The sequence below is a fragment of the Aquarana catesbeiana genome, linkage group LG03, assembly GCF_042186555.1.
Source record: "Aquarana catesbeiana isolate 2022-GZ linkage group LG03, ASM4218655v1, whole genome shotgun sequence".
NCBI classification, from domain to species: Eukaryota; Metazoa; Chordata; class Amphibia; order Anura; family Ranidae; genus Aquarana; species Aquarana catesbeiana.
The window spans coordinates 306,285,170-306,311,198 of NC_133326.1; the positions used below are offsets into that span (position 1 = coordinate 306,285,170).

At 44.8% G+C, this 26,029-nt stretch overlaps 1 protein-coding gene across 1 annotated transcript in view; it reads right to left on the minus strand.

Annotated features, from left to right (window-relative positions):
• Window positions 1-26,029, minus strand: part of LOC141133958 (dynein axonemal heavy chain 3-like) — a 3,453,856-nt gene that overhangs the window by 920,095 nt on the left and 2,507,732 nt on the right. Inside the window, exon 54 of the mRNA XM_073623563.1 lies at window positions 20,124-20,306. Coding sequence (XP_073479664.1) covers window positions 20,124-20,306 — 183 coding nt within the window. The remainder of the gene's footprint in view (window positions 1-20,123; window positions 20,307-26,029) is intronic.

A 26,029-nucleotide genomic window follows, 5' to 3' on the forward strand; every position in this document is an offset into this window, starting at 1 on the left:
TCATGGTTCATTGAAGTATAATAATTTCCGGGCCATTATCTACCACTAGAGGATTGTTGCATGGAGGAGATCCTGCTGCACACTTCACATTCACCACTCTTCTGAACAAATGATTTTTAAACTCAGCTGCTATCTACACGACTTAATTGTCTGTTATCACTAAGGAAGCATTGAAGCTGTTTTTTGTTGCACTAAGTCACCTTTATTGGATTGTATTATTTTAAGTTTGAGCACCCCCTGTTGGCGCTGGACACTATATTGCATGATGCACAACTATGAAGATCACTTTGGACATTCAATGTAACATTGTATCATTTGGCAATTTTTGCTTTTATGTTATTGAGTTTTTAGCCATCTATTTATTTATATGAATCATGGTTCATTGAACTATAATAATTTCCAGATATTAATTCACAGCACTTTGTACTGGCATTTAATGTCTCAGCGGCAATCACTATCTTATTGAAAAAAATATTTTATTATTTTTTTTTTTTTTTTTTTATTTTATTGTAGATTTCACCATGGTTTTATTTTTATTTAAGCTTAGAGATACATATGTATAGTTTTTTTGGTGGGCTCCACCCTTTATTTATTATTATTTTTTTCTATTATGCACATACTGCCTGCACGTCCACATAGTGCTATATTCCCCATGGTGGTTTAGATCACCATCCTATACCTCAGTAAAGACAAGAGTTGATACCCAGTACACCTAGATATTATAATTTATTGTAGGATTAGCGCAGCACCATCCCCATTTGTCAGTTGTTAGTCCTAACGGGTCACTTAACATGGAGTCTAATGTAAATGCAAACCCTCTGCGGAACCCAATGGCCACGCCTTTTGCCTTATGTACATCAGAAAGGCTATAATACCACAAGGGGTACTGTTGTGAATTAAGTTTTACAGTTGTGGTATGTGTAAGGTGGGTCTCCTGCAAGAAAATCACATCCCCCCGCAGGCGACCCAGCTCTCTATACAAACTATGTCTCTTTCCAGGAGCATGTAACCCCCTTACATTAAGTGAAAGTAAGTTTACCTTAGCCATGGGGACCGTGAGAGGGGTTTCGTGCGCACCGACATCCTGTGGGAATGGACCTGAGGCAGAGGGAAAAGGGATAGGGTAGAGAGATGGGAGAAGGCGGGGAAGAGAAGGAAAAGAAGAAGGAAAGTAGTAAGAGGGGAAGAGAAAAAATTAGTAACACATAATGGGCAAAAAGCACAGATCACCGTGGGGGGGGGGGGGGTGACTGCAAGTGCACGCATACCATTGCAGTGCAAAAACAGGATGCACATGAGGCTCAGCACCCCCGCATCCATACCCCACAAAGGGGCAGGAACATGAGGACACAAAGCCACATGGCTCCCATTAAGGGGGGGTTTTAGTACCCGGGCATCCAGACACAGGCACCAAGGAGAGAATGAGCAGCGTCTCAATGCCCCGGAGCCGCCAACACCATATGTTGGAAAGAATAAAAGCATATATAAAGAACCATAGTTAAGAAGAAAAAATGACACCGTACTGAATAAACATCTATATGATAATGTAACTTATCTAGCAAGATTACATAGCTAAAGGCCACATCCTAAACTTGGAGCAGAATGTGCAAAACATAAGTAAATAAGGCTAGTAACTAGTAGACACACGCTCCCTGTTAACAAAACTACCGTAGGATTAAACTGGGCTGAATGTATTTGCTAAGAGATGGGAAGCTATTGTTGAGGACTGCAGACCAGAAACTTAAATTAAGTTAGCTGTGGGGAAGAACCAGTTGTAGAGGATCGTTGTTTGCGATCGACTTTCTGCCATTTCGGTTCAGTATTAGGAGGCAGAGGTGGGATGCCATCCTGCTATCCAGGCAGCTCCGGAGGGGATATATTCATGTCCAGGCAGAACTTTTCCAGGTCCTCTGGGAATCTAAGGACGGCTGTTTTACCATCTCTGCTGGCTATTAGGGTGGCAGGAAAGCCCCATCTATAGTTGACAGATGCATCCTTTAGCTTTTCCGTGAGAGGACGCAGGGCCCTGCATCTCTCTAATGTCTCCCTTGCCAAATCCGGAAAGAAGGAGAGACTTGCCCCATCAAAGTCAAGTTAGGCAGCTTCTCTGGCCTTTTTCATAATTAGTTCCTTTTCAGGGTAATGATGCACTCTGCATATAACATCTCTTGGGATATCAGAGGAAAGATTGCGTGGGTGAAGGGCTCGATGAGCACTGTCAGGAAATGTTCCATCCGCTGGTAATATCTGTTATTCGGCATGCAGTACTGAGGTCCACCAGCAGGTGTCTCCTGGCAGTTTGGAACTGTCAGGAGAGCTTTTCCCTGTTAATGTTATGTCATCTTTGGGCCGCAGTACTGGCGTCCACCAGCAGGTGGATTCTGGTAGTATGGAGCAGGTATTCCCCTCTGCAGACAGGTGTCACCTGACGTTACTTAGCAGAGCTGCAGTATAAATACCCGACAATTGCACACTTATGTGGCCCTGGTATTGTCCTTGTGCCCTGATCTGCATCCTGTTACTCTGATTCCTGATCCTGTAGCCTGATCCTGTAGCCTTAACCTGAAGCCTGATTCCTGGAACCTGTTGATCCTGTTTCCTGTCCGTTACCTGAACCCTGGACTCTGGACTCTGAGCCTTGTACCTGACCCGTCCCTCCTGTGATCCATCCATCCTCTCTTGTCCTGTTTATCTTCCTTCCCAGCTACTGATTCCGTGTTTATGACCCCGGCCTGGCTTGACTACGATTCTGGTACTCCCTCTTGCTACATATGCTGGTTGGTTTTATATCACTGATTGTTTGGTTGTTCACTCTGTATTGGTGGTGTGTTCACATATGCATTTTCCTTAATAAACTTACTTTCACCTATTTATGTCTGGTTCACTCTGTCGCAGTCACACAGTTCTGGTCACATCTGGTTTATGACAGAATACCAGGGCCATCCCTGACCAGAAGTGGCTGCACAGGGGAACCATTTTGATTCAGTTGGTTGCAAACATGAATGCCGATGTGGTTATTTATTTTTCTCTGCTGGCATCTGAAAGTGGTGATTATTGCCGCCAGGCTTTGAGAGGATGGTCTAGTGACCAGTTGTTTGTAACTATACGTTTGGCTCACTCCCTGGTGGATCAGGGTTATATATTGTTTGGGGAGGTGCAGCCTTTGATCAAGATCTGTACTGAGCTGGCCCTGCCACGTATTCCAGAGGGCCGTGATGATTTCACTCCTCCTTTTGATTTGAATCAGGTTGTATCCCTAGTTTGGCTTTTTGAAGATGATCCTGACGATTTTTGTGAGCACTATTCAGCCTGTTCCCCACAGGTGATTGCGGAGTGCATTGTGTCTGCTCAGTCTTTTGTTAGACAGGGAGATTTAAAAGCACAGTTTGTACAACCTATACTTTCAGCATGGTCTGACATGATGCAATCATCTCCAGCCAAACAAACCACCTCTGCCACCAAACACCAGCCTACCCAAATGTATGTTTCTCCATCACCCAAGTCAACCGCAGTTGCGGTTCAGTATACATTGCTGCCAACCAAATACTCATATCCAGTCTCTGCTCCCTGTACCTATCCTGTATTCAACCCACCTGCCTCTTCTCAGCTGCTCACAAACCCACAGGAACTTTCCCCAGCTACTGTTACCTCTTCTCTGCCATATCCCAATCCTCCTTTCCAGTCTGCTGCACCTCTCACCTACAGATCTTCAGTGGCTAAGCCAAAGAAAAAACAAAAGTTTTTTCCAACCAAGACGATCCTGCCAGTAACCCAACCTGCCTCTGCACCAGCTAATCCAACCCAGCCTGACATCCCAGTGCCTGCCTTCCAGCCTGATGTCTCTGTGCCTGCCTTCCAGCCTGATGTCTCTGTGCCTGCCTTCCAGCCTGATGTCTCTGTGCCTGCCTTCCAGCCTGATGTCTCGGTGCCTGCCTTCCAGCCTGATGTCTCGGTGCCTGCCTTCCAGCCTGATGTCTCTGTGCCTGCCTTCCAGCCTGATGTCTCTGTGCCTGCCTTCCAGCCTGATGTCTCTGTGCCTGCCTTCCAGCCTGATGTCTCTGTGCCTGCCCTCCAGCCTGATGTCTCGGTGCCAGTGTTCCAGCTTGAAGTGCCCATGCCTGCTGCCCAGCTTGAAGTGCCCATGCCTGCTGCCCAGCTTGAAGTGCCCATGCCTGCTGCCCAGCTTGAAGTGCCCATGCCTGCTGCCCAGCTTGAAGTGCCACCGTCCACTGCCCAGCCTGATGTGCCACCGTCCGCTGCCCAGCCTGATGTGCCACCGTCCGCTGCCCAGCCTGATGTGCCACTGTCCGCTGCCCAGCCTGATGTGCCAGTGTCTGCTACTCAGCCTGTTGTACCAATGCCTGTGCCCACTGTCCAGATTGAGGTCCCAGTGCCTGCTGCTCAGCCTGACATCCCAGTGTCCATGTTCCAGTCTGACGCTCCAGTGACTACTGCCCAGTCTGATGCACCCATTGTTCAGCCTGTTGTGCCACCACCTGTTGTTCTGCCTGATGTGCCAGCGCCTGTGTCTGCTGCCCAGTCTGAAGGTCCAGTACCTGCTGCCTGGTCTGATGTCTCGGTACCCGCTGTCCAGTCCAATGAACCTGCTGCCCAGCTCAAGGACCCGGAGCCCGCTGTCTGGCCTGATGTGCCCGCTGTCTGCCCTGAGGTGCCTGATGCCCCGCCTGAAGTGCCTGTGGCCCAGCCTGACGTACCCCCCTCTGTTGTTCTGCTTGATGCCATAGACTATGGACAATTACAACCAGTTGGAGCGTCCGGAGGCCGCTCCTTTGAGGGGGGGTAATGCCAGGAAATGTTCCATCCGCTGGTAATATCTGTTATTCGGCATGCAGTACTGAGGTCCGCCAGCAGGTGTCTCCTGGCAGTTTGGAACTGTCAGGAGAGCTTTTCCCTGTTAATGTTATGTCATCTTTGGGCCACAGTACTGGCGTCCACCAGCGGATGGATCCTGGCAGTATGGAGCAGGTATTCCCCTCTACAGACAGGTGTCACCTGACGTTAATTAGCAGAGCTGCAGTATAAATACCCGACAATTGCACAGTTATGTGGCCCTGGTATTGTCCTTGTGCCCTGATCTGCATCCTGTTACTCTGATTCCTGATCCTGTAGCCTGAACCTGAAGCCTGATTCCTGGAACCTGTTGATCCTGTTTCCTGTCCGTTACCTGAACCCTGGACTCTGGACTGAGCCTTGTACCTGACCAGTCCCTCCTGTGATCCATCTATCCTCTCTTGTCCTGTTTATCTCCCTTCCCAGCTACTGATTCCGTGTTTATGACCCCGGCCTGGCTTGACTACGATTCTGGTACTCTCTCTTGCTACATATGCTGGTTGGTTTTATATCACTGATTGTTTGGTTGTTCACTCTGTATTGGTGGTGTGTTCACATATGCATTTTCCTTAATAAACTTACTTTCACCTATTTATGTCTGGTTCACTCTGTCGCAGTCAAACAGTTCTGGTCACATCTAGTTTATGACAAGCACGATCTATTTGCAGGGGATGGTCTGCAGGATGACCTAGGAGGCCATTGAAGATACCCCGGATGGAGGTGAGTAAGTCATTATCCCTTGTCGCCTCAGGGAGACCCCGAATCCTAATATTGTTTCGCCTGTTGCGATTTTCCTGATCCTCTAATTTATATAGGGCCATTCTGTGTGCAACAGCAAGTTGGCGGTTAGAAGACTGTAAGGCTCTAATGGCGGTTGCGTGGTGGTCTAAGCACTGCTCAGTCTCCTCCACCCTCTCCAGGACCTGGGAGAGATCTGACCGCATCGCAGAGACCTCTTTCCTGATGGCCCGCTCGAGGCCCAACAGCATGAACGCCAAGTCTGTCTTAGTAGGTAGGTCACGCACCAAGGCAGCGAGCGTGTATGTGTGCTCACCTCCTCATCCCATCCGGCAGACAAAGCAGGACAGCGGCGTCTGAGTTCAGGCCTGGTGCGGGAGGCGGAGTCTGTTCGCGAAGTCACGCTGCGGGGCGAGCGGCCTAGGCCGTCGGTGTCCTCCATGTCCTCAGGTTCTGTGGATAAGAACCGTTTGATCGAGCCCGCCGAGGTTCCCTTCTTAGGTAGGGACTTGCCAGATCTCTTCCGCATCGTAGGTGGGTTAGTAGCGGTGGTAAAAATGTAGTAAAAGGTCGCTTGTGCTGTGTCGGCGCCGGAGCTCAGGGGAGATGCGTCCGCTCTACAGCATGCCCAAACCACGCCCCACCCCAAATCATGTTTTGTTATATTTCTTTAACCACTTGCCGACCGACATACTAGAGTACTGGTCACCTGCCCAAAACTATCATGAGGGGGCTTATTTAACACTTTGTGATAGCAAGAAAGTTAAATAAAAAAAAAAAATAATAAAAAAGAATCAAAACAAAAAAAATTAAAAGCACCCACATCCCTGGCTCATACACGCATACCCAAATGCACCCATAGGTCCGGCACACATATATACATGGTGATTGCACCACACAGTATCACTGCGAGCATCAGAGTGAGAACAGTAATTTTAGGGCCATAATTCACAATTAATCCTAAACCAGTAATCTGTAAATGGTGTCATCTATGGACAGTTTTAGGTACTGTAGTTTGCCGTCATTTTAGGAGCATGCCCAATTTAAAATTATGACATTTGGTAGCTCCTGTATTTACTTGACACAAAAGCATATTTTATATTTTACCAAAAAAAAACGGGCATTATATTGTGTTTGTGTGCACTATAATTAATTTAATTGTATTTTTTCCAGAAAATATGTGTTTGATAAACGGCTGACAAATAGTGTTTGACATAAAAAGTTGCAAAATATATAATGTTTGATAGTTCCAAGTTTCTAGCAAAAAAATGCAGATTTTAACAAATATGAAAATAAAATGCCTTGGTGGGCAAGCAGTAATCAAAGTTAGCCTTGCCTTTTCACAGTATGTTTGTGAATTAACACCAAATTAGGTTTAAAATAGTCAAAAGCTGACCATATATAAAACAATCTGATTTTCCAATATCCTTTAGATCAGTGGTTCTCAACCTGTCTAGTGCCGTGACCCCTTGATAAAATCTCCCAAGTTGTGGGGGCCCCTAACAGTAAAATTATTTTTTAGCGTGGGTTGTCAGCACCCAAGGCAAGACAAGTAATTTGCGCCCCTAACCCATGGATATTTAGCTCCTAAAATTACATATAACAGTTGAAATCACTTAACATCAGCTTTTAACCATTTACCCCCTTCCTGACCAGAGCACTTTTTACAATTTGGCACTGCGCTGCTTTAACTGATATTTGTGCAGTCATGCAATGCTGTACCCAACAAAATGTACGTCCTTTTTTTCCCACAAATAGAGCTGAGGAATTTGCTGAGAGGCTTGTTGAGCACATTGAATATTTTTTTTGGTCACAAGTGATTGAAAAATGACAAAAAAAATTAATAAATACATTTTTACACAAAGTTGTCACTGAAATGATATATTGCTCAAACATGAAATGGGCATATGTGAAATTACACCCCAAAATACATTCTGATGCTTCTCCTGAGGACTTTTTGCAGTCTAGCCACATACAGGACCTGAAAAACCAATCACTGCCTTCAGGATTACTAAGGGTGTACATTTTTGAATTCACTCCTCACTACCTATAACAGTTTTGGAAGCCATGAAATGTCCAGATAGCACGTTGAGTCCATTGAATATTTTATATTTTGCCACAAGTTTCAAAAAAATGACAATCATTTTTCTTTTTTCAGAAAGTAGTCATTAAATGATATATTGATCAAACATGCCATGAGCATATGTGAAATTACACCCCAAAATACTGTCTGCTGCTTCTCCTGAGTATGGGGATACCACATGTGTGGGACTTTTTGGCAGTCTAGCTGCGTACAGGACCCCAAAATCCAAGCACTGCATTCAGGCCTTCTAAGGGCGTAAATTCTTGATTTCACTCCTCACTACCTATCACAGTTTCGGAGGCCATGAAATGCCCAGATAGCACAAAACCCCTCAAATGACCCGATTTTGGAAAGTAGACACCCCAAGCTATTTGCTGAGAGGCATGTTGAGTATTTTGCAGATTTCACTTTTTGTCACAAAGTTTTGAAAATTGAAAAGAGTCAAAGGGGAGAGAGCAAGGGGGTGGGACTATATGAGGCACGTGGTCAAAAAGGGTAAATTGGTGGACATAATGGGCTTTATTGATTGCCATAAGATACAACCAAGCATAACAAGTAAATACACATAACAATGGTATTATGGTAATATAGTATATAAAGTCACAACATCAGTAACACATAATATAGCAAGCAATAGCCTTCCAGAGTTCACCAGAGCAAATGCTAGATAAAACAGTATTGCATAATGGTACTTGCATAACTTCTTGGTCCTAAATGAGGGTATTGAAGGTAAACTTGGTATTCGGATAGTATTACATGAAAACATGGCGTATGGCAGCTCTACGCATTTCGTGGCTGGGAGGCCACTTGTCAGGAGTGAGCACAAGGTGTATCTATGAGTAGAAAATTGAGCTTAGATGAAATGATATAGGCAAACATGTATAATGGTGGGGTATAAAACCCTTCGGCTGCCAGTCTTCACCCCTCTCACTGATCTCACAGTATGGCTCTCTTCACCCATTTTCTCACTCACCCCTCCTATGTAGTTAACTTTGGTTCACCCCCAATCTTAACCCACCTCCAGATCACCTTGCATTCCCGTGCCTGCTCCTGGTTGGACGGTGATGATACCCAGTATTACACCACCACCATATGGACTTTTAAGAGTCAACAGGTATTTGAAATGGTGGTAGGTTAATTAGATCCTGTCAAAAAATTGGCCAAGTATGTGTTTGTAAGCATGTCAGGACCCCATGGGGCAAAAGACCGCGCTATACCGCAGATGGACACCGGCGGCAAAAAACACCCTGAGGCGATTCAGTTCGCATAGGTAGCACTATACAAGTCACTCATTCATTCATGGAGTTGCTGATTTACATATCGTGAATAAATCAGTCAGTGCTGCAGCTGAATGGTGTACCTGAAAAGCAAACAATGGTAACAATAAAACATTAACTCAATAAAACCACAACAATCTGTGCCAAAAAAAGAGTAAAAAATATATGCCGAAGCATGGGGGCAATCGACCCCTAATGTTAGGGACAAATCGCCCCTCCACCTCCTGCCCCATGCTTCGGCATATATGCTATTTTTTTAACTTTGATGGTGAAATCACCTCCTACAGTGCTGGAGTCTCTGATTTACTTGTTGTGAGAGCAAACGCTGTTGCTGTCAAGATAAATAAATCAGTGCTGCAGCTGAATTGCTTACCTGAAAAGAAATTAATGGCTAACAATAAAAAACAGTAAAGTATAAAAGAATTATATACCTGAAAAGCAAACATCATAAAACATAGTAAAAAGAGCAGAACAATAGAGAGAGAGCAATAGAGAGGGAACAATAGAGAGAGCAATAAAGCGACAACTATTTTTGGCTTTTTTATAATATATATATATATATATATATATATATATATATATATATATATATATATATATATATATATATTTTTTTTTTTTTTTTCGTAACTGTAAGAGTTCCAGGATTGGGTCTCTCAAAAAATGATGGCATCTTTGGAGACCCTGTGAAAGTGTGTCCTAGTCTGTGCAGTGCTGTACCCTACACTAATACTCCACTAGTGTGTGGTAGCGTTCAAAACATTCACCAATGCAAAGACCAGGATGGTCAGGACGGGAGGGACAATAATAGCTGGTGTCACGCCTATATCCGTGCTTGCTACAGACACCACATCTTCTTTGGGGTGATCTTTGGGTAGGGGTACCAGGAAGGACATAAGGAAAATGCTTCCCATGCAGCCGGCTTACTGCATTTGCATTGGGAAGTTGGGGCACAGCACCATCTGGAAACAAAAGGGCTGTGACGATCTCTTCCTGGAATTTAAGGAAGGATCCAGTTTGTCCTGACGCTTTGTATAGCACATAAACGTTCAGCAGAGCCAATTGGAATAAGTATACAGACACTTTTTCTTTTCAAATATTTTATTGGAAAATTCACAAACAGCTGTTACATTAAGTTCCATACATAGTTTCAATTGAATATATAACAGTGAACATAAAAATAATGCATGAAATTTTGGCTTAATGGAAACTAAGTACTAGAATAACATATATAATTCTAAGTTGTGCGGCATGTTGGAACTGCGTACGTATATATTTGAGAGATGAAAGGGAGGTATGGTCCCTTTTTTAACACTATAAATCCGGGCCAATCCCCAACAACTGTGGTGGGGGGGCCCTAAAAAGTATTGCTAGTAACAGAGTATATTACTCTTTTTCAATTTTGGAGGGTAGGGTGGAATGGAGAGGTGAGATTATAAGAAAGGAGGGGAAGTAAAGAGGGGGTGTAAGCGGGAAAGTAGTAAATAGGAGAAGGGGGAAGAGGGGGGTGCCGGTCAGTCCGCGTGGGCACAGGTGCCAAAATAGAGTCTCGGGATGACATCCAGGTCTGCTTAAAGCGTTATCAGGTCCTCGTCGATATCTGTTGGCAAAAAGTGTTCCACCCAGGGTCGCCAGACTCTGTTGTGTTGGGTGGCCTTATCTAGGATTTTTGCCTCTGTTTTGCTATGTATCATTGCTTGGGTAATCCTATTCTTTGTTTCGGCTATGTTAAGAGTGGGGGTTTTCCAGGCCTTAGCTATCGTCTGTTTGGCTGCTGTAAATAAATGTAAGAGAAGTCGGAGTTGTGATCTGGTATAGTCTTGTGGAAAGAGGTTGAGGAGGGCAATTTTGGGGCTGGGAGATAAAGTGGTTTGGTGTAGGGTGGTTGCCATCTGAAATATTATCGCCCAGAAGCGTTGTACATGTGGACATGTCCACCATATATGTAGGTGCGTACCCCTTTCCCCACAACCTCTGAAACAGCTTGGGGAGGAGTCTGGTAGAAACTTAACAATTCTAGCTGGGACTAGGTACCAGCGCATTAGCACTTTATAGTTCGCTTCGGAGGCAATAACATTCTGGGATGAGTTTTTTGTGTTAGACCATATGGTCGACCAATCTTCTGGTTCGAGTGTAGTGTCGAGGTCTCTCAACCATCTTTGCGCATACGTGGGAAGATCTGGGGGTGGTAATGTAAGGTGGGAGTATAGGCGGGAGATAATACCCGGGGCATGCGGATCAGACTCGCACACATGCTCAAACTCGGTCAGAGTATCCAGACCAGAGTTGGTTTTTATAGTTTCTTGCACAAAGTGCTTAATTTGGAGGTAGCGGAAACATTCCCTATGGGGAAGTTGTGTTTGCTCCTGAATAATTGGAAAGGGTTTCACAGTGTCTCCACTAATGAGATCACAAATGCGAGTCAGACCCGCCTGGGCCCAGGCATGAAATGAGGTTGGTTCTGTGTAGGCTGGGAGGAATTGAGGGTGACCTAAGTAAGACAGAAGTGGGGAGTGTGGAGAGATTAGTTTAAATGGAGCTTTTAGTCTATCCCAAAGTTTAAGAGTGTAAAGTGTTAACGGATTAGTTATAGGTCCTCTAGCTGATGTAGGAAGCCATAGTAGATTGCCTATATTAAGCGGGTGTAAATCGATGGCTTCGAGGGCCACCCAAAGTGGGGTCTCTGACTTGGCGTGGTATAAAGTCGACTGTGCTAGACGGGCTGCGTGGTAGTAGTGTGCGAAATTGGGGATACCCAGGCCACCGTAGAGCTTGTTACGGAGAAGAATCGGTTTCGCCACTCTGGGTCTAGTGGGTCCCCATATATATTTGAAAACTTTATTCTGTACAATCCTATGGTAATAAGGAGGGACTTTGATAGGGAGCACTCTATATAAGTATAACAGTTTCGGTAATAGGGACATTTTCACAGCAGCTATACGTCCCAGCCAGGAGACACACAGTGGTAACCAGGTATTTAATAAGGAAGATATTTGTGAAAGCATTGGGAGGTAATTAGATTGGAACAGGTTGGCGGGGTCCTTAGTGAGCTTGATCCCTAAGTATGGGATCGATGTGGTAGACCAGAGAAAGGGGAAATTGCTACGTAATGTTTCTAGGTCAGCTTGTGGCAGGGACACATCAAGGGCCCTCGATTTGGTTTGATTGACTTCAAGTCCAGATATGTTAGAAAATTTATCCAGGATGTTCATAAGGTTGGGTAATGTGGTGTGGGGTGAAGTAATGAAGAGAAGTGCATCATCAGCGAAGAGGCACACTTTATGGGAGGTGGATGCTATATCTAAGCCTCGAATATCGGGGTTAGATCTAATCAGGGCTGCCAGGGGTTCGATTGTGAGTGCGAAGAGCAGGGGGGATAACGGGCATCCCTGTCTAGTCCCCCGTGCTATTGGAAAAGGATCTGATCGGAATCCGGAATAGTGAACATACGCTTGTGGGTGGTTATAAAGGGCCTTGATCCAATTTAAGAAGTTGGGACCGAAGCCCCAACGTTGGAGGATAAAAATTAGGTAGGGCCATGAGACTGTATCGAAGGCTTTGCGTATATCTAAGGAAAGGAGGTGCATGGGGATCTTACGGGAACGAGCCAGATGTTGCAAAAGGATTACTCGTCTGATATTGTCGCTCGCTTGTCGTTTGGGTATAAAGCCAACCTGGTCTTTGTGTATCAAGCCACCAATGATGGGATTGAGGCGTAGGGCGAGGACTTTAGCTAAAATCTTAATATCCACATTAAGAAGTGAGATTGGTCTATAGTTGGACCATAACGTGCTATCAGTGTTTGGTTTGGGGATCATAGAGATGAGAGCAGTCAATGTGTCCCTGCCAAAAGAGTGTTGTTTTAGTATAGTATTAAATGTATTGGTGAGAAGGGGAGCAAGTTCAGTGGCAAACTTTTTATAGTAGAGACTGGGGAGGCCATCAGGGCCTGGGCGCTTATTAGGTTTTAGAGTTTTAATGGCTGCTATTACTTCGTCTGTCGAGATCGTGCTCTCCATCAGCTCACGGCTGGATTCAGACAAGGTTGGTATAGGTAAGTTATGGAACAGTTTTTCTGCTTGGCGTAGTGGAAATGCTGTTTTAGAATCATAGAGATTTGCCAACTGTTTACGGAACTCCGAGAGAACCTTAACAGGATTGCTAGTAATTTCATCCTTAGCCAGTCTGAGTCTAATGGGAACACGAGCACGGTCTGGTCTACGTAGACGTAGGGCCAGATAGGTGTCTGGTTTATTTGCTTTAGTATAAATCGTGTGGTTTGTTCTACGAATAGTTTTATCAGCCGTTTCGGCTAAGATTAGATCTAGTTCCAGCTTTATTTTTTCTAATGTTACTTTGTGTGATTCTGTTGGGTCAGATTGGAATAAAAGGAAACTATTATGGTAATCTGATTCAAGTTGGCGTAATTTGAGCTTCTTGTCTCTATTAAGATGGGATGCCACTGAGATACATGTGCCACGAATCACGGGTTTGTGTGCTTCCCAGAGGAGGACAGGGGAGATGTCGGGGGTTGCATTGTGTTTTAAGTAATCTTTAAGGGCTACTTGAATATCTAGGCAGTATGATGGATTGGTTAGGAGGGAATCGTTCATACACCATGATCTATTTGTAGTTTGTGGGATTAGGGATGACACTGTGGTAATAACGGCACAGTGATCTGTCCATGTAATTGGTTGGATATGTGAGTGAAGGAGAAGTGGTGCAGAAGCTATTGAGGTGAATATATGGTCAATCCTAGAAAATGATTTGTGTGGATGTGAATAAAATGTATAGTTTCTCTTAGAGGGGTTGAGTTCTCTCCACGTGTCTAGGAGGGAGGCTGACTGTATAAGTTTGCGAAATTGTGAAGAGGGGGAGTAATGTTCAGGGGCATAGGGAGATTTGTCTGTGTGTGGCTGTAATATGGAGTTGGAGTCTCCGCAGAGGAACAAAGTTCCCTTGCAGTGCGCTTGCACAACTTGTAATAGATGCGAAAAAAAGGGATTCGGGTTTGTATTGGGGGCGTAATAGGAGACAAGGGTTATGGGTATGTCCTGTAATAGTCCTACTAGGATGAGATAGCGACCTTCAGGGTCTTTTATTTCGGTGAGGGGGGTAAATGGCATGGTGTGATGAAAAGCGAGTAAAACTCCTCTGTGTTTTGTTTTAGCTGAAGCAGTAAATACCTGTGGGTATTTGGAGCTAAAAAATCTTGGTGTTTGGTGCATAGAGAAATGGGTTTCCTGTAGGGCTACAATTTTAGCTTTCAGGGACGCAAAGGTTTGGAATGCCTTTACTCGTTTATGTGGGGAATTCAACCCCTTAACGTTCAGGGTGAGAATTTCAAGTGGGGCCATTATGGGGTGTGTGGGTGGTAAGTATCAAAGAAGAAAAAGGGGGGGCCCACGCAGGTCAGCCGGCACAGAAAGAGGGAGGGGAGTAGAGATATAGAGTCAAAAAGGGGGGAGAGGGAGGAGGGGGGGAGGGAGAGCATAGTGGGTCGGGTGAAGCACCGAGCGGCCCCCCTGATAAGGGGGCAGCGCATCAGTAGAGCCCGACTAATGCGTGCACTGACTCTGCGACCGAGGTTTCGGTCAGAGAGTGGATGCACCGCTGAGGGGGTAAGCATTGACTGCTCCCCGCCGCAACCGGGAGCAGCAAGTGATTAAAGTGATTTAAAAAGTAAGTATAATGGAACATAACAAAACGAAATAAAATGAAAATTACGAAATCGTTCCCATTGCCCCCTGATACTGTTAACATCAACAGAATATCAAGTTTAGGGTGGGGGGTGGGGAACATAAGAGCGTATGGTACAGTTCTATTCAATAACTGCTAAGCACACATGTGTGTTTTCGGATGTTGACATTCACCATAAAAAACTAGTGTCTACAAGTTGAGGGGAGGGGGGGTTGGAGAGGAAGGAGGGTGGGAGAGGGAGGAACAGGGGAGGAAAAAACAGGGAAGGGAAGGGAGAAAGGAGGAGGGGGGGTTGGAGAGGGGAAAGAAGGGAGGAGGGGGGGGGAGAATAGGGAGGAGTGGGGGGGGGAGTGGGGGGGGGTGGGAAGAGGGGGGGGAGGGGGAGGGGAGGGGGGGAAGGGGGAGAGGAGGGGGGGGGATGGGGATGATGTAGGGTACATACTAGGAAAGTGTGCATGAAATTCTCGGTAAATTAGACAAAACATAGAGGCTATCTAGTTGAATCGTTACCGGTATAAAGTCTTGAAAACTACAGAGTAGCGGGGTTCACCCGGTTCACAGAATGTAAACCAGGTCAAGTACGCTCTGGGTATGTGCAAAACATAATTGTGCGTTTAAGAACAACAAGGAGATAATAACGAATAAAAAGGGAAAAATAAGTGTAAAAGAAAAACTGAACAACACAACTGAACCTGAGAAGGCCTTAAAAGGCCTGCGAGCCCTGAAAAGAGAACAATTTCAGGTTACCATATATCCGTTCTTGACGGTAGTCCTCTAGCAGGTCTCGGTCACTAGTGGGGTCTCTGAGGTGGCATGGAGACATTCTCTGCATGTGCAACCGAGTACCTGCGTAATCAAAAAAAGAAGAGGAGACAAAAAGAATAGAAAGGGTAGTTCCTTTGTTTTCAGCGTGGAGCTCGGGATTTCGGGCTGCGATAGGAGTATTCGGATAATCTGGCTGGAGTTCCCTTCCGGATGGATGGTGGTCCGGAGTTTTTCCGTTTAGGAGTAATGGTGTACGGTTGCGATGCAGATCTGGCTGGAGTGCGAGGAAGGGCTGTGTCTGAGTGGGCAGACTGGGGAGATAGGTTAAGTGATTCCAGCAGCTTTTGGAGAGATTCTGGCGTGGTGGAGGTATGTTGCTGACCTTGATAGGAGAATTGCAATGCGAACGGGAACCGCCATGTGTACTTAAGTTGATGGTGTATAAGTACCTGTAGCTGAGGCTTCATGGCGCGGCGTTTAGCAATCGTGAGGGGTGCCAGGTCAGAAAACAATTGGTATGTATGACTCTGGAATTGCAAGGTGTTGTTGTTGCGGGCGGCTGCTAGGAGCTGTTCCTTCGTGCGAAAAAAGTGCAGCTTAATGATAATGTCTCTAGGTGGACCGTCTGTTTGGCGCCTGGTGAGTGCTCTGTGAATTCTGTCGAATTCAAGTCGTTCGATGGGTATGGAGGGTGCTAATTCTTGGAAAAGTGCTGTTGTAAAAGATTGCAGGTCATCAATTGTTTCTGGGATGCCTCTGAGGCGTAGATTGGATCTGCGGGAGCGATTCTCCGCGTCCTCGAGGCGGGCTAAAAGCATAGAGTTCTCCTCTCTGAGAGCAATTTGCTCCTGCGCTTGTTCCTGGAGGGTGAGTTCTATGTCATCAACTCTTGTCTCAAGGTCTGCTGTGCGCTGGCCTATCTCGCGTATCTCACGTGTCAGACTAGTGGTGATCTGGTCTGAAGTTGCTTTAAGGGCCTTATGTAACATGGATTCCATGACTCTCATAAAGGCAGCTTGTGACATACCTGTATCAGGGGCGGGTGGAAAGCCTCCTGAGCCTTCTTGTATGTCAGTCTCCTCCTCGCTGTCCGGTATATCAGAGCGAGCTGGAGATGTTGTTGTGAGATCAGCCAGGTTCCGGGCCTTCGACGCCATCTTGGAGGAAGCGCGGGCTAGCGCTTCTTTGATGGGTTTATGGTTCGGTTTTCGGCGGTGGCCCGTTAACACCATACCGGAAGGGGCACTGATGTATGAAGAAGCGATCCCCGTAGAAATGGTTCCGATCTGTCGGTTCAGTTAGGCTTTATAGTCCCGGATGTGCGGCGGGGAGTGCGGAGCTTCACAGAGACACGTCTGCCATGTAAAGCCTCGCGCATGCGCCCCCACAGACACTTTTTTATACCAGCGTCTGACCTTTATGGGCAATTAAGCATGGCACCATCAACTAGTCATTGAGGTCCACCCCTCCCATATTAAGGTTGTATTCATGGACACAGAGGGGATCCTCCACAACACCAGTTGCCGTTTGAATTTGGACCGTCATGTCTGCGTGATTGGAGGACAGAATGAAAACATTCTGTGAATCCCTCCACTTCACTGCGAGCAAATTATTACTTCTCAAGCAGGCTCTCTCCCCCAGCTTAAGACGGGAATCTACAAGCCACTGGAGTAAGCCCCGGCGATTAGATCGCACTGTGCCACATGCGCCAATTCCATGATCAAACAAGTGACTAAAAAGTGGCACGCTTGTGTAATAATTGTCCACATACAAGTGGTACCCCTTTCCGAATAAGGGTGACACCAAGTCCCACACAATCTTACCAGCATTCCCTATGTAGTTTGGGCAGTTCTCCGGCTCCACATGACTATCTTTTCCCTCGTAAACCATAAAACTATATGTATAGCCTGTTGCCCTGTCACAGAGCTTATACATCTTGACCCCATATCTGGCACGCTTGCTGGGAAGATACTGTTTGAATGACAAGCGGCCAGGAAACTTAATCAGGGACTCATCAACACAGACAACTTGATTGGGAGTAAACAAGACTGCAAACTGTTGTATGAAGTGGTTTATGAGGGGCAGAATTTTGTGGAGCCGATCGTATTCAGGGTGACCCCGAGGACGACAGAGTTCATTGTCATTGAAGTGTATATATCGCAAGATCTGCTTGTATCTAGCCCTGGTCATGGAGGCAGATAACACGGGCATATGGTGAATTGGGTGAGTGGACCAATATGACCGCAACTCACTTTTTTTATTCCCAAGAGGAGGAATAGGCCAGGAAAGGTCTTAAAGTCGTCGACCGTGATAGGTCTCCAATCTCTGGCAAGGGTCAACTGGGGATTAGCAGCGATGAATTGACAAGCATACAAATTGCTTTGGTCCACAATAGATCTATATAGATCTTCTGTGAAAACAGCGACTAAAAATCAAGTGACGTAAAATCAACTGTTTCCACCTGAATTCTGGGTTGGCCAGTGAATGGGGGAAGTACGGGTTCTGCAGAAGTGGTGGGCTCCCAATTCGGATTGGCAAATGCAGCAGGAAGGGCACTATGGGCTCCACTGGCCTGTCTTTGTCTTCTTGGTGGCTGGGGGACACTAGTTGTGCTAGCCACCTCACCAGCTTAAAATGCAATTATGGGACTCGCCACCTCACCATGTGATACTGCAGTGGTGGTTTGACTACGACCAGGGTGTACTAGGCCGCTGGTGCTTGCCAGTTCACCAGAAGGATGAGCGGCACTAGGACGCTGGTGCTTGCCAGTTCATCAGAAGGGTGAGCGGCACTAGTACTGGCTTTCTGCTCCATATGAGAGCCCTGCGGTTCTTGCACCTCAACAACAGCAGAAGAACGGGGTTGGGTATGCCTGACCTTGGCAGGGACCACTACTCGTTGTCAGAGCTATCTGTCAGGGTGCCGTTGCTATGTACAGGATCGTATTCTGAGCCTGAATCTGACAGATGGGTGACTTCCTCTTCACTCTCATCTGTCATGCTCAGAAACGTGTAGGCCTATTCACAAGTGTACCTTCAATTGGACATTGTGCCTCTAAATTTACTGGTACAACTAGTGAAACTCACAGGAAAAAAGAGCACCTGTCAGCGACTGCTTCAAACGCTACCAAAAAACTGTTAGCATTCGCAGGGATCAGGCCTGTCTCTGCAAACGCGGTAGTTATACGTCTTGTGTTTTGTAAGTGACAGTAATCGATTGATACTGCACTTGGCTGGGCTGGGCTGGGCTAGTCAGAGGGGCTAAACCCAGGTGCTAGCAGGTATCTGGGCTGATCCCGCTAACGCTGCTTTTTTGGGAACCCTAAACTACTGGGGACGCTAGTATAGATCTGATCAGATCAGATATTGATCCGTTCAGACACTATACTACTAAGGGAGGTGTATGGTGCGTGCGTGGGTGTTAGCGCTACTGGCACTAATCTGATGCTGCCTGGGGCGACGCAGACCCTGACTGATGCTAAAACCTAACTGATGTCACCTGCTGAGTGATCAGGGGGTTAAACCTTTATTAGGTAATATATGGCGGGTGCCCTAACGCTATATAAAACAAACTAACTAACCAGCGTCACCCGTGACACTATTACAGTGATCACTGTTGACAGGGGATGAAAGGGTTAACTAGGGGGCAATGTGGGGGTTAAAACCTTTATTAGGTAATATATGGGGGTACCTGATGCTATAAAAACCTGACGGTGAAACTAATCAACTAACTGACTAACTAGCGTCACCCGTGACACTAATACGGAGATCAGAAAAAAGATCTATTAGTGACTCTGAGACGGAGGATGAAAGGGTTAACTGGGGGTGATCAAGGAGTTAAACCTTTATTAGTGGGGTTGGGGGGGTACCCTAGACCTAAAGGGGCCTACTACTAATTGTCCTAACACTGATTAGATTCACAAGTGACACTAATGCAGTGATCAGTGAAAAATCTGAAAACTTCAATTGGTGACACAGTGAGTGAAGGGGTTAACGGGGGGGGGGGCAATCGGGGGTGATCGGGGGGTGACAAGTGTACCTACACATACTGGTGTTAGTGTAGTGTTGTGCAATTCCAGAGACGGAGATGAAATTATTGGTCTGGACCTGAAGACTGTTCAGGTTCAAGTTCTGCTACAAATCCGATCGCCACACGCATGGTGGGGGTGTGAGCAATGTACGGGTACGTGATTATGTGCACCCGTGCCACTTTTCCAACATAACGGCGTGAGCCAGTCAGCGAGTGGTTAACGTGTTTTTTGTTATTATTATTACTATTGGCTTGAGAGTACCTTTTACTTCCACCTATACAGCTTTTCCCGTCCCATGACTGTCTGCATGTCAGATTAAGATAGTTCTACTATATTTTAGCTTGTATATCCTTGTATAGTACATTTGCATTCCCCTCTTGAAGTGGAACTTAATATTCTTTGCAAACATAATGATACATTTTGTAAGTCATCAGGGACCATAATGAGCAAACTTGCAGCCATTTGCTGTGCTTTTGATCAATAGCCCCCATCATGGCAGCAGCAGGCAAGCCTCTGTCTATCTGATATGATATTCTGTTCTAATTTTAACACCCAATCCACTGCCACAATTTTACAGACATGTGTGTCCAATTTTCTTGATTTTGTATTGCCTGATCAATATTAAATCTAATTTACAATTCTGTCCCCTGTGAAGCTTGCATATGTTATGTCAACATACCTTAATGGCTTTGGCTTCCAAAGCAGCCTTGTTAGCTGTTGCCTCATCTGCTTCAACTAAACTTTTAACTGCTTCCACTTCCAATGTCTCATCTGCGATAATGTTTACCAGCTCCTCCGTCTCGCTGCTTCGTTCAATCAACATAGGCTTTAGCTCTGTCAGCTCTTGTTGCATGATTGCTATCTGATGGGCCAAAAAATAAAGACATGGAAAAGGTTTGAAAACAAATATTGCAATGAAATATCACACTGGCACAATCATAATAATATTTTTCGAGGCTTTTTTTTGGACCGAAATACAAGAGTAAAAGTGGAGTTAATAAGCCAATCGTTAATAACAATCTTTCACATAACCACTAATCTGAATAGTTTTTATGGCTAACCTCTACTCTACTAGTTTTTATAATTGATTTTGATTTTTATTTCCTTGGACTTGTAAAGCTAAACATGACATAAAAATTACTATCTTCTGTGTTAAAAACTGTTATATTAATGACACATTTAACAAGTTCGTTTTTATATAAAATATATGTGGCACTAAAACATTTCAATTTTTTCTCAACTGCAGTTTTTACATAAAAGACACATCATGTTCAACCACTATTATCTAAGTTGCCTCTTGAATCAATTTCAAGTCATCCCTTAGCAATCTTCACCATAGTCAAATTACACACTCACTTTCTCAGTGAATGTGGATGTTCAGCTACCTGTGAAGTGAAACCCAATTAAAAAGCTGTAGAAAGGAAATATTTAAAATCTACTGTGAGAGTAAGTTTTAAGTGGGTGACCTGTTTCAACAAAATATTTTGATGAAATCCAAATGAAACTGTAGATGTTTGTAGTGGAGTGCAGCCTTTCTTCCCTGGGTGGAATTCATGCCCCCAGCTACCCAAAGCTAGCCTCCTGGAATACTTATGTCAGGCATCTCAGGTGGCTTCGGAGTAAGCTAGTACATGCTGTGCATGCACTGCTTTCTAGACCTAGGTGTCCAACCTTAATATGTACAAACTTTGGACAACATTGCATTCTCTACTGAATTATGACGGTTTTATCTCTGTACCATTACCCCCAATTCAGACAGTCATAGTCTTCAAGAGCTTCTGAAATTAACAAACTTTAACTCCTAGAAGGCTTGAGGTGTCTCAAGACTCTCTCGGTGGTATGTAGTTTCTAATCTTATTTCCTCTCAAGAACTTTTTGGAGGAACTTTTTTTCCCGTTTCCACACCATAGATTTTCTCAATACCTAGATACCTACCTAAATTTAGATTATTTTGAAGACCATTTTGAAATTAACTATAGCAGCTTAAGATGGTCAATGATATTCTAGTATGAGAAGCTGATACATATTTGGAGAGGTTGTCCTGCTAAATGAATAAAAAAATTGAGGAGAATGGCTGAGTACCCTGGCTTGGCCCTTGTCTCATTCATAACAGACCCATTACTCTCCTAAAAGGAATCGGTTTCTACTGACTTTCTAATCACCCTCTAAACCTCATATGCTCTGTACACACGGTCGGACATTGATTGGACATTCTGACAACAAAATCCATGGATTTTTTCCGACAGATGTTGGCTCAAACTTGTCTTGCATACACACGGTCACACAAAGTTGTCGGAAAATCCTATCATTCTGAACACGGTGACGTAAAACACGTACGTTGGGACTATAAACGGGGCAGTAGCCAATAGCTTTCATCTCTTTATTTATTCTGAGCATGCGTGGCACTTTGTGTGTCGGATTTGTGTACACACGATCGGAATTTCCGACAACGGATTTTGTTGTCGGAAAATTTTATAGCAAGCTCTCAAACTTTGTGTGTCGGAAAATCCGATGGAAAATGTGTGATGGAGCCCACACATGGTCGGAATTACCAACAACAAGGTCCTATCACACATTTTCCGTCGGAAAGTCCGACCGTGTGTACGGGGAATTAAAGTGATCTGCATTAGATAGGTGCAGCAGACCCCCAACTCTAGTTCATGCTTCTGTGATCATATTGGGCCCATAGAGTACATGCCTGAATAATCCGCTGCTTTTTTCTTCTTTCATAGTTCATTGTAATTATGAAGTGAATGCATCATAATATTAATATGAAACCACCAGTGTCCAACATGTTACTAATAGCAGCAGAAGGCATGTGTGTGTTACCTTGCAGGTAAGCTGTTCTGTTTCCTGCCAACATGTTTCTGTTTGATTTAGGAGGAACGTGAATAGATATGCTTAATTAATGCAAGCAGATCCTGGCTGTTGCTTTAGGTTACATCACTATTAAATAAGCCCATTTAATTTAATGTCACACTGAAAATATTAGAAATCATGGTGTGTTTCTGGTACAAAAAATAATTCTTGGACCAATTTAAACTGACAGAAGCCGTCATCAAATCTCATGAGAAATAATACGACTCAAAATTGAGTTTAGCAAGTAATGTCAAAAGATGTAAACAGATTTGAATGTCACTGGCATTGAGGTGACATAGAAGTAAAAATCAGCTAATATTCTGAGATTAAATGATTGTGCACAGGGGGAATAAAACAGAATTGTCTTTAGGCACTGTCACAAGTAAGACGTGACAGGGTATATGTGATGGCTTTGTTAGGTCCACCAAATCTTCCATAAAGATGCCATAGGATACTGATCAGAAATTGAGCCCAATAAAAGTTGTCTATGTGAGAAGCAAAGTAATCTGAAACATTTGCATCTGAACTACAACTAGACACATCTTTCTTAAAGAGACCCTGTCCCCACGATGTTCACATCTTTTTTTTTTTTTAACATCCTTGAAATTGCATTTCTTAGCACATACCACCAGTCTGTTGTTTGTTAAGAAAATGAGAAAATGCACTCTGTATTCTGCCAGGTGCTGCCATCTTGTCTCTGATACCAACAGCCCCAGCAGCTATGAGCCTGTCTATCAGGTGATGCTGAAGGATTATGGTCAAATATACACTCAGATCAACTAAAATTTCTGGGTCTGAACGCATATTCTTTTAAAAGTGAAACAGAGAGAGGACACAAGAGATGATCAGTGCAAGTGAAAATGCAGATGGTATTAGAAAGGTTGATGAATCAATATTGACTGAATGACCTGCTATTGCTGCTGCTTGGGTGGATGCACGCTATCACTCACAACTGCTATGCAAGCCTGTGATGTAGTAAGTTGAGTGTTGGTGCAGGGAGTCAGGATGATCTGATACTCAGGGAAGTGTTGATTTCAGGATAAGTGTAACTGTTGCTACAGCAGTAAACAGAACTAGTTTTCTATTTTCTTGCTTGGTAAGTAAGCTATTGTTGGACATTGTAGGGATGGAAAAGAGTCTTCAGAATAAGAATAGCAGTGGCAATTTTGGTGGAGGCCAAAAGAGAATATAGAACTATGATTACCTGCTACTGCAACCATTGATGAAACCTACCATGTGCAGCAAAGGAAAGTCCTGATTGGCTGCTAAGTGTCCGACACTGTAACTCTTCCCCCTAGACCCAAGAGAATGTGGAGGATAGGACTGGGAGAATTAGGACTGCTGGGCTGCCGTATAGTGCTATGAGATGGGAGGGTTCCAATCTGCCCAATTGTGCTATGACCAGAGTGCAGAGCAGATGTATGGAGTCTAACAGAGACTGTGCTACTGGGGGCTGTGAGTACCAGGCTGCTGTGCTCAACCCACCAGAGACTGTATGTTGTTTATGTACTGCTGCCTTGCAATGGCCAGAGACTGAGTTGATGTCCCTGTGATTCTCAGGAATGAGCAGCCCTTTTGCACCAGCTTGTGTTGCTGTAAGAAGAGAGAGTCTTTTCTGTGGTGAGGAGGGTGCTGTGCTGTGCTTACTAGAGACTAAGCTACTGCAGATATTGTGTAGTGTGACTGTTGAAGGATCCAAGAGAGAGAGTGCCACCAAAGATTCCATGGATCAGCTGGAGTGGTGAGAGGACTTCTAGCCACATGTTCATGTTACTGCAGTTTAACATTACTGCTGGGGAGTTAGATTTGTACCCATTCCCTTGGAATTGCAAATACTCTAGTTTGGGAGCATGTGTTTCAACAGGATATGCTGTATTTTTCCATTTTGGTACATACAGTATTTACAGTTTGTCACAATTGGGTGCTGTATTCACTACTTTACTGTATTATAATACTGTTACTTGTTATCTGTTCAGTTACTTTGATATAGGGCAAAAAAAGGGCTTGTTTCACAGCCACAGGCATTAAATTGAGCTCAATCAAGTTGGGTCATCACTGCGAGGAACAGAGGACATATCCAGCCAGCGGTTCCTCCATGGGTAGTGCTTCATAGGATTATTTCCCTTTTCATTGATGTGCTCAGCTGGTAAAATCATAGGTAGTGACCTGGTCTCTTCAAAAGAAACCTGATAGAATAGCGGCCATTGCTGACCTCTCCTTACAAATTTTAAAATTGCCATTCTGTTGTTGGTCCATTGGTTTTGGCATTTTCAGAGGTACAGACCTGAAACAAATATGCAGGTCAGGAGTTCTGCCTGTACTGTGAGATTATTATCTGCAATGAGGGATGGTCCTGATGTTTGAGTTGAATGTATAGGGAGTTTGTGGCAAATTAGAGTGCCACGGAGCGCCCCATAATGCACTGCTAGATTGCAGTGCATTGAAGGCTGCTGATTGGCCAAAGCATGCACCTGACCTGCATGCTTTGGCCAATCACAGCGCGCGCCGCTGTGAGAGCCACGATTGGCTAAAGACAGGGTGCCATTAGCCAATCAAGTCCACGCCCCACACTATATAAGGCTGCGTACATGGTGGCCGTATATAGTGTTATGATTGAGAGAACGTTAGCTAGAGGCAGGTTAGTTAGTGGCATGCAGGCAGCTTAGTATGTATATATAACACTATATATATAGAATACAATATATATACAGTGCAGGCAGTCTAGTATATAGTCAGTGTACAGTATATAATACAGTGTATTGAAGTGCTTAAGGGGAAACCTATGACGGAATTAAGAAAAAAATGGCATGGGTCCCCCCCAGTCCATACCAGGCCCTTTGTGTCTGGTATAGATTTAAAGGGCAACCCCACGTCAACATTTTAAAAATAACAGTGTGGGGTCCCCCCTAAAATCCATACCAGGACCTTTGGGTCTGGCATATATTTTAAGGAGAACTTCACGCCAAAATTTAGAAAAAAATTGGTGTGGGGTTTTCCCACAATTCATATGAGACCCTTATCCAAGCAAGTAGCCTGGCAGGCCAGGAAAGGGGGGACGAGAGAGCGCCCCCCTCCTAAACCATACCAGGCCGCTTGCCATCAACATGGGGAGGGTGCTTTGGGGGCCTCCAAAGCACCTTGTCCCCATGTTGATGGGGACAAGGGCCTTGTCCCCACAATCCTGGCCCCACATCATGTGCCGTCAGAGGGGGGCGGGGTCATCCGGTTACGTCAGCAGGTGGCCCCACCCTTGCCTATATAATAGCTGTCACAGGGAAAAGACAGCAGTCAGCGGAGCCCTCCAATGGAGGTGGAGTATTTATTTATTTTTTCTGTTTTTCGAGTCCATCAGGGGGTGTGATTGACAATGGACGCACGTCACGGGACACTTTTTTAAATTTTTTAATAAAGGAATTGTTAAAAACTGTCTTTTGTGTTTTTTACTTTTTGACACTTTTTTGGGTGAATGGGTAGGGGTACAATGTACCCCTACCCATTCACAAAGGGGGGAGGCGGGATCTGTGGGCCCCCTTGTTAAAGGGGGCATCCAGATTCATATAACCCCCAGGCCAAAAACCCCCAAAACCACTGGGCCAGGGTTGTGGGGATGAGGCCCTTTCCCCATCAAATTTTGGTATGGAATTCCCCTTAAAATCCATAGCAGACCTGAAGGGCCTGGTATGGATTTTGGGGGGACTCCACACTGTTTTTTTTTTTTAATTTTGG